At 34.5% G+C, this 9,692-nt stretch overlaps 2 protein-coding genes across 2 annotated transcripts; both read right to left on the reverse strand.

The window, feature by feature from the left end:
* Positions 1-1,036: 1,036 nt before the first annotated feature.
* On the reverse strand, positions 1,037-2,727 carry LOC145611650 (nudix hydrolase 15, mitochondrial-like). Its single transcript, XM_081666996.1, has 4 exons — positions 2,416-2,727; positions 2,099-2,241; positions 1,681-1,800; positions 1,037-1,579 (listed from the first exon to the last, which is right to left on the reverse strand). The coding sequence occupies exons 1-4, from the start codon at positions 2,657-2,659 to the stop codon at positions 1,352-1,354; spliced, it is 735 nt and encodes a 244-aa protein (XP_081523122.1). The 5' UTR covers positions 2,660-2,727; the 3' UTR covers positions 1,037-1,351.
* Positions 2,728-4,452: 1,725 nt separating this feature from the next.
* On the reverse strand, positions 4,453-9,103 carry LOC145611385 (nudix hydrolase 15, mitochondrial-like). The gene is made up of 4 exons (XM_081666709.1): positions 8,587-9,103; positions 7,843-7,985; positions 4,922-5,041; positions 4,453-4,828 (listed from the first exon to the last, which is right to left on the reverse strand). The coding sequence occupies exons 1-4, from the start codon at positions 9,011-9,013 to the stop codon at positions 4,604-4,606; spliced, it is 915 nt and encodes a 304-aa protein (XP_081522835.1). The 5' UTR covers positions 9,014-9,103; the 3' UTR covers positions 4,453-4,603.
* Between the last annotated feature and the right edge of the window lie 589 nt (positions 9,104-9,692).

A 9,692-nucleotide genomic window follows, 5' to 3' on the forward strand; every position in this document is an offset into this window, starting at 1 on the left:
TATATATTAACGATTAAATTTATTTATTTATTTATCTAAGTTGTTATTGTTGTTCTATTTTTTAGGTTGTTTATTAGGTTGTATGTTCTCTTTTTATTTATTTATTAGCTATCTCATTATTTTGAAAAAAAAAAGAAAAAAAAAGGATTTTTGGTGGGAAAATTTTTAATGTGAGTGTGACAACTGACACGTGTAATTTGGGGATAATGCTGGTGATTAATTTAGTATATAGTATTGATTGATTAGAATTTACAACATGACAACTAAATCTGGACAAAAAGGATAGGTAAGTTCTAGTCATGTGAAGTGCAACACAGCCATAACCCATGTTCTAAGTTACTTTGTATCCAAATTAATTTCATCCTTAAGCTTCTAATTTCAATTATGTTCAAGTTAAGTACAACTCATTGGTGTAAGTCAGTCATCTAATAAAGGAGATCCATTTTCTTGAAGTTAAAGATTAGGAATTGGTTTTGATGCGTATACATATGTTCATGTTAGGTGTACGATGCAAGTAGTCAATGATATGGATCCCAATGATAGCAACAAGTGTATAGGGCAATAGAAAAAGACAATTTAAGTATCAGGGATTCAGGGTATGTCTTAAATTTTGTCGGTACAAAAAATCCACAACTATACATTGATACCAATTTGTCAAGGAGAAATTCCCTAATGCATCAATTAAAATGTGTTCGAATCCAATTGTTAATCCAAAAGCAATAAACCCAATACAAAATTCGTCCAATTTTGGCATTTGTTGTTTAATACTACCTTTGAGTTTTTTCCATACATTTTTTCGGCTTGGTTTTGCACTTATTATCTCTTTATAAATCTCATCGTGTGCACAACTTTGTCCAAGCCTTAATAAAGTAAAAGTAGAGTATGAGGTGATATTTAAAGAACAAAAGCAATACATGTGAATAATGATTTTGATTGGGCCTAACACAATGCAATGAAAATGTTAGTAGCATTTTATTTGTTCGGCGTTTCTCTTAAACTTTACATAATCATTTGCACAATTGCACCTCAAAAAAAGTTTTGCAAGAAAGATGATTTGACAAACAAAAATTTCACAAAATGCAATACACAAGTAAAAGGAAGAAAAAAAAAAAAAAATTACTACCCTGTTTCTACTATTTTACCTCGCCCCAAAATAATGATCACTTTTTAAGCTTAGAAAGTTCAATTTTGTATCTTCCATATTAACCTAAATGACCTTGAAGAAAAATCTAAGCAATGACTAAATTAGTATAGTGTTGAGGAGATGTAAAAATTCCAATAGTGAAAGGTACCTTCCATACTTATGATGCTTAAGATAAATTTCGATACCAAATCGAATGTGGCATAAACTTTATTTAGGAAGGGATGAAGTACTAGCATTTTCAGGTCTACTCCAGAAATTAGGCTTCATCTCTACAAAGGCAGGCGGTTGCTGGTACACCATTGATGCAGTCTCTATCAAGATGCCAGCAGTCAAAGCAAAGATAACGTAGTTTCTGCCCTCGGCTTCATAATCAAAGTAATGGAGGAGATACTTTGAACCCATCCATTCCCTCTCCACTTCTCTTCGGTTTTTATCCTGTTTATAGCAGAGGACATAACTATCACACATTCACACCACACCCCTCAAGTAATATTGATTATGTAAAAAGACAGCAGCACTGAAGAATGGGATTGAACCTTGAGAAACAGTTCTAAGGGAGCATCAAATATTGCTTCAACTTCAGCAATATTTGGGGCGGGATGAAATGCAGCTTTGTCGAAAAGCAGGCCAAGCACTGGCACTACTACCATGCCATTCTGTTCATAACAAGATTATCTGGTGTTAAACAGGGCTGACAACATGTAATTTATATCGTAGTATCGTATGCACCTGATGAAGAGTTTCAGGGTGGCAAGTGTGTGTCACACAACACACACCAAAGCAGCTGAACACATGGACTGCGCGCATGGCACACGTTCCCATGTGTATCAGGCTATCAGCCTGCTTTTTACAGCATAATACCCCAATTATAAACGATATCTCACTTACACAAACAAATTGATGTCCATGTAATAAATTATAGCATAACTGCAATCATGTTGAAATGGAGAATACCTTCATAGAGAAAGGTTCAAGAACGGAAACGACTTCAACAAGTGAAGGGTCCAAACCAATCTCCTCATTTGCCTCCCTCAATGCGGTTGCAACTTCATCTTTGTCACCTTCTTCCACCTTTCCACCAGGAAGTGCCACTTCACCTGTACTCAAATAAATATTTATGATCAAAACACACGCCTTCCATTTTTGGTACAACACAAAATAAATAAGCACATAAAAGTATAGAAGGTGCTTCACTCAGTTGGGATCGTGTCTACAGAACTAGTAAAAAGTTATAATTATTTCAAACATAAAAGAATAGAGGAGCGACTAACCGGAGTGAGACGAGAGATTGGAGGAACGCTGAGTGAGAATGACTCGCAGATCACCATTGTCTCCTTCAAATATGCAGATCAGAACTGCAGCTCTTCTGACAGTCTGCGGTCTTGGTGGCCTGTCATAATTTACAACGTTGGCAGCATCAATACCATTGCCAGACAAATAAGGCTGACGCAGGCGAAGCCGTTGAGCCAAGTCTGATAATGTCTTCGGTCCACCGGCTTCAACTTCAGCATCCATTATCAGATCACTTGTAAAACTAGCAGGGCAGATTTGGCAACTCACCAACTTTATGCTCCCACCAACCAATTTTCTTTATTATGTACGGTTGATGGTGAATACACAATATGAGAATCTAGACCACATTAAAAATTACTCCGTAAAATGCTGTCCAATAAAAATATAAATATACATATTCTTAGCAATTTACTGTCCCATTATTCTTCCACCTTCTCAAGATGTTCTTTACTAATTTTCTTCATGAAAATAGAAAATAATTACCAATAATAAGAGGGCAAACATCAGCAATATAAAGCCGTCACAAAGTTTTATAGAAATATTGTTTGTTACTTTCAGAAAATTCAGGAACAGTCAATTTGAGCCTGTGGAAAAATGCATTTTCGGTATATATAGAGAATTCTTAACGTCACAACTGGTAAACAATCTTTAGTATATAACAGAATTTCTTACTCTCGAGTAATCAAAATATTTGACCAGAAACGTTTCTCCCATCCATTAGGTCTCAATATCCTTTCAGTTATCATTCTGAATTAACGATTACAAAGTAAAGAGAGTAGAAGCATAAACGACTGAGTTTCAAGGAAATTGATATGAAAAATAATTTCCCAGAAATCATATACGTAGTATTACTTCCACTTCAACAATTCTTTAAATCAGCTGACATTTCTGTTACAAAGCAAGGATACCAGGGTTCAGGATCTCCTCTAACTATGCAGATTATTACTCCCATCAGCTAGAAGGACCTTTCATAATCGCCCAAAATTGATGTTTTTAGAAAGCTTGTGAAAAGAAAACAATCAACACTATTCAACAAATCAAAGCCTCCAAGGGCCTGTTCTGATTTGCTGAACTGAATATTTTATAAGAGGAGGAAATTAGAAACTAAACTAAACTGAATTGAAAATAAGCTGAAGAGAACAGGCCCTAAGAATCCATAAGACCATAAACTCAAAACCAATATCGTCTAGAAGTCACCACAGGTATGGGAATCTTCCACGATGTAGTGTCCGAGGTCAACTTTACTTGTCCACCATGTTGAGTCCCCAAGTCGCCTGCTACCTATTTCTACAACGAGCCACAATTCGTCTAAATATATATGACAAAAGCAACCAGGATCCAAATACTGAGTATGAGACCACTACTTGCTTCCAAATTATCCAGGGATTTTTCCTGAATCTAATAATATCAATTGTTTCATAGCTAATTTTCATCTCACTTTCACATCCTTTATTCTGGAACTAGAACCAATTATACCAATCAGCAACAGTACATTGCAAACACCACAAAACTAAGTGAAATGCAGATTTAGCAAAAATCATGAACACAATAGGAGAAAATCATCTCTGTTTGGTAAAAGATTGATGCTTTCAGAGATGAAAGTGGAAGTAAGTTCCACTGGAGGCACAACTTACTGTAAATTATTCAATGACATCTAAAGGTAACAAGCAAATAATCAACTTGAAAAACCATCCATTTCCCTTACAACACCAAAAACTCTGTACAATTTAACTCCTATTCAATTTTTCGTAATCTTTGATATGGAAGTCATGTTAGACTATTACTCACCTTAGTAGTGGATGAGAATTAAGACACAACTAGATTAGTTCAAGTTACTGGAGTCTGATGGATTCAGAGATTGAATTCATACTGACCTGAAAAACTTTCTTGAATGCCCAAGTGTCGTAAACGTGCTGACCCCTAAAATCTCGAAAATCCTTTGACAGAATAGTCAGCCAGGTTGGGCACCATTTTCTAGAAGTATATTTTACCAATTGAATTACTAACAGAAAAAATGACACATCCAAAACAGACCTACTAGGATTATATTATTGATTTATTGCTTTCAGCATTCAGCTATTATAAATACATCTACATACATATTGCAGACTCCCGTGTTCTACTGTGGATAGAACTAAGAGCTGTAGATGTAGCTGAAATTTATTTTCAACGCATAACAGTGTCTTTATCAGCAGAGCTAGGAACCTTAAATTTGGGATTCTGCTCCAGAAATGGCGGTGGTCTTTGATAAACAACTGATGCAGCTCGAATCAAAATTGCAGCAGTTAGGCCCCATATCACATACTTTTTGTTGTCTGTTTCATGATCAAAAAAATGAATCAAATATTTGTATCCCATCCATTCTCTTTCCTCTGCTCTGCGATTATCATCCTGAATCAAGATTCCAACGAGTTTATGTCAAAAGAAAGATAGCATGCAAAAATATTGTTTGTTGAAGGAAAACCTGAAACTATAGAGCAGAACCTTGATGAACATTTCCAAGGGAGCATCAAATACTGTTTCTACCTCAGCAGCATTTGGATCTGCCTTGAATGCATCTTTATTGGACAGTATCCCTATAACTGGTACCACCTTCAAGAGATGCTGCAGACATATACATGAAGGTGATGTCACAAAGGTCAGAGATTGCTTCAAATATTAAGCTGGTTCAGAAATTACGACGTCTTCCTCAGGTCTATGTCAACACTTGAAGCTTCTTTTATAGTTGACAATTTCTAAGTATCTAATTCTTTCCAACTAATTATTAGTAACTTCTGGGATTCTTTCCAACCTAAAAAGCTAAGGGCATATCATGCATGAGAACTACAAACAATGAAAAACTGGACACTGCCAGGCTACCAGTTTTGGGTAAAAATAAATAAATTTCTGTAGTTGTGATTAATTGCAAGAAACCGTCTTGGACATGTAGCATACAAGACACAGCAGAAGGTAAAATCAGTTACAAAACTCAAAACACCAACTCCCCAAATGATCCAACTGCAAAGGCCATTACCCAGCAATGATATGATTTTCTAATCCTGAATAGATTAGGCCAATGCCACCGGATTATGCCAAAGGAAGCAGCAACCACATGTTTATTGTTTATAAAAAACAAATTCACTTGACAGATTAATAAGAAAACATACAAAAAAACTTCAGATAAAATGTTAATACGAATTTCAATTTACCAATAAGTTTTGGTTGAAGTTCAAACAGGAGAGCAAATTGAAAAATCAACATCATTTTAAACCAAAAAGCCTGTCCAATGCAGATAAGTCAAGTATTGCTCCAGGAGTCTCCCACCAGAGCACATTTCTCAAACAATGACAAAAGTCTATCATAGATATACTTCTATACAAGTTAAATTAGAGATTGTTCCATTTCATGTAGCTTTCACATTTAATCTAAAGTAAATTCAGAATCTTTCCAACTGGATTTCCAGGGAGAGATATACCTTATCCAATTGCTTTGCGTGACCCGCTTAATTTGACATTTCAAAAAAAAAATGGTTATAGCTTAGGGGTTGAGTAATTTAAAACCCATACCACTTGTTTAGTTGTAAGTTTAGGAAAACTGATACTGGTCGGCTCCAAACCCGATCATTTTCCCAAAAATAATGGACATAATTCCTTTAGTCAAGTTGGAAGTTGGAAAGAGAATAAATTTATTCAAGGAAATATTTCATTGTGAAGCAACCTTGCCTCCGACAACTTGAAAAGCATATAGTAGTACCTCTGCTATTTTTCTTTTGTCCGTTACTAAATCTTCTTAATGTTGAGCAATGTGCCTTGATCAAACTATCCAAGGAAGAAGAAATATGCATTTAATTGTAATGTGTCTATCAGAAAGGTATAATGGGTTAATCTTGCTATCATTTTTTTACATATTCACCTTTTTATAAACCAAAACCCTACTACCTTATTTATTTATTCACATTCCTAAAAGCTTGTGCAAAAAGCAAATGAAACTTGTAATTGGGACGGAAGGAGTATTTTATCATGTCTCACTCTCGCAAATCATTTCCAAGAACAAGATTATGTGTAAATAGAAATATCAAAAAATTTAGCCATATTGTTATCACAGATTCTGCTCCACTGGAAAATCCCATCAATCCATCTGAATAAAATGATTAATTGCATGCCAATTTGGCCATTTTTTTTGAGTGCTTTTACAAAGTACCATTTTTTTTTAAAAAAAAAATTCTTACATAATTTCAATAACTTGTAGACTAGAAATTATATTTATTTCAGACCATCCCATGCAGATGAGCTCATGGCTTTCCTTAACAAAATAGAAATACAGAATTCAAACAAGCTGACATAAAAATCTGTTTAGAAAAAAGCTAAATGTTGGTTGATGAAGAAAAGAGAGAAATTTCTCATGCATGGCATCAACTTTCCTTTCATTTTGTGTCTTCAAGTGTTCACAATTTGTCAAACCCAAAAGGTTTTCCAACTACTTCACATCATAAAAAGGTGAAATAGAGGGTCTCAAGGCATGCTTGTAATTTAGATAAGATTTTTGGGTGTTGCACATACTCTAATGGAAATGCTTAACTGCTGTCCAAGTGGTTTAATGATGTTTGATTAGATTTAATAAAATATGTAATCCTCTGGTAGTTAAGAGTTTACACAGATACATACTTGGACTCCTAGAACAGCATGGTTTTTCAGTAGGTATCGATCTTGCAATAAGTCTTCATAGGTCAAAACAATTTACAGAATGGAATTAATTGCTCTAGACGTCATATAAAGGATGTAGTTCGAATAGAGGTAATATGAAATGGTGATCATTCAAGACTTCTACAATTAGCATGGATTTGGGCTTGTATGGTTTTACTGTTTAGTTTCTTTAATAGGATCCATTCGATAACATCCCAAATCCATGCATCTTGTACAAGAACCATGAAGGAACTGAGTTTCATATCAAGAGGGTATTTCTCAGCTTCTCGTTGACAATACCCCTCCCTGCTATTTGGAAAAGTTCACTTAAAGCAGTTGGATATATAGCATATCTGCATATTGCTCTCAAATACTCAAGACTAATAAGATAAGACATGAATTTCAGGTGAAGAGAACACCTAAAGCTTCTTTATAGTAGTCCGTTTATTCCACCATTGACAAGCTATCATCTAGTAGGTTGATTCATAGGTTTAGGTTCCATGCAGGATTCTAGAGAACAAATCGAGTGCATTATTCAAACCAGCCCTAAAAAAGGTATTTCCCCTCTGTGTGGACATGGTGATGTATTTTGAACCAGCAATAAGGCAACAAATTCCGGATGGAAGTAGGATATGTACAAAGCCTAATTACTCTCCTTATATAATCTGCAGGAACTGATGATAAAGTTCTTGCTAATTTGCTACTATGTTAATATAAACTAACAAATGAAATTATACTATATACCTTAGACAAAAATGGCTCGAGAGTGGTGACAACATTCACCAGCGATGGGTCTAAACCAATTTCCTCCTTCGCCTCCCTCGTTGCAGTATCCCTATCATCCCTGTCACCCTCCTCAGCTTTTCCTCCAGGCAATGCCACTTCCCCTGAGTTCAAAGACCACAAACCCACTTAATTCTCAACCCCTTATAACCAAAAATAACAATTTGACACATTCAACAATCTAATTTTAATCACACTCCTTTTTTTCATCAAAACAAAATTCAATCCACCAACCACCAAAACAGACAGATATTAATTTAGAAAGTTGGGCATAAACATATTCAAATTCATCACCCAAAGCTTTATACTTGAAACAGAAAAACAACACATTTGCTACATTTAAACAACACACACTTAAGAACCACTCTTTTTTTTTTTTTTGAAGGGGGCACTTAAGAACCACTCAATTAAGCATCATTATGAACATTAATCAAATAAAAAATTATTCCTCAAGCAATCAAAACAAAAAAAATTGTCACAAATAACAATCACAATTCCAAAACTTCTACTTCTAATACAACCATAGAACATAAAACAGGCCATTCATATATTTAGGACCCATTCAGCATTACCACTAAATTATAATTTCTAGAATTTAAATATAATAATTAACATGATAAACGTTATAAACGAGGTCGATCATGATAATTTTGAAAACCGACAACAGAAAAACCCGTAACTACTAAAATAGAAGTGATGACAAACCAGAGTGAGTAGAAAGGCGAGAAGATCGTTTAGTAAGAATAACACGAAGATCCCCATCAACCCCTTCAAAAAGACAAACAAGAACAGCAGCTCTTTTAGGCATAAATGGTTGTTGATCATCTTTCTTAAATTCTCTGACCTTCTCCAAATCCTGACCAATTGGGTTGGAAGATTGAGCAAAACCAACTTGTGCAACAACCTTGCCACTCACTTCTTCGATGTCCGCGGCATCGTCATCATCGATTGTTGGCGGTGGTTTGTAGAGGCGGAGCTGCTGTGCTAAGGCGGAGAGTCTAAGAGAAGATGAAATGGGGGAGTTGGAATCCATTAAGAGAGAGAAAGTTGATGATGGATTTTGTTTAATAAATGGTATTGGTATTTGTAGGTTGAATTGTGAGGGTAGTTTTCGAAGAATTGATGATAGCATGAGTTGGGTTGAGAGATGAACATGGAGAAATTGATTATGGTTGATTTTAATGGTGCTTGATTTGTGTAACTACTTTTTTTTTTTTTTTTTTTTTTTTTTTTTTTTTTTCAAGCAGCTTGGGACTTCAAATTGAAGTGTTTGATTTTTGACATTTGTTGAGTTTTCTCATTGTTTGTGTTTAATTTTTTTTGATTTTGTTTAGTCTACTATGTACTCCCTCCGTCCCAAAAAGAACGACCCATTTGGGTTGATTACGCGGGTAGTAAGGAAGTTAAGTAAAAATAAGTAAAAATATATTGGAAAGATAAATTTACATGGGGTTTGTAAAAAAATAGAGAGAGAGTAATAAAATAACATGGAAAACTAAATTTTTATATGGGGAAGCTAATTTTGCACATATATTGTAGCAAATTGGTGGGTGTTTTACTGCAAATGAGTCATTCTTTTTGGGACAAAGTTTTGGCCAAATGGGTCGTTCTTTTTGGGACGGAGGGAGTATATACACTATCATGGTTTCTTAAAAAAAAAAATAATAAATAAATAAAAATTACACTATTATGGTTAACAGTGTATTTTATTCACTTGTATTTTGGCTTCAAAAAAAAAAAAAAAAATTCACTTGTATTTTATTTTTTTTGAATTTAAATGAACTTATAAGAATTTACTACTCATAAATTTA

This window comes from Chenopodium album, chromosome 24 (assembly GCF_948465745.1).
Source record: "Chenopodium album chromosome 24, dcCheAlbu1.1, whole genome shotgun sequence".
Taxonomy (NCBI): domain Eukaryota; kingdom Viridiplantae; phylum Streptophyta; class Magnoliopsida; order Caryophyllales; family Amaranthaceae; genus Chenopodium; species Chenopodium album.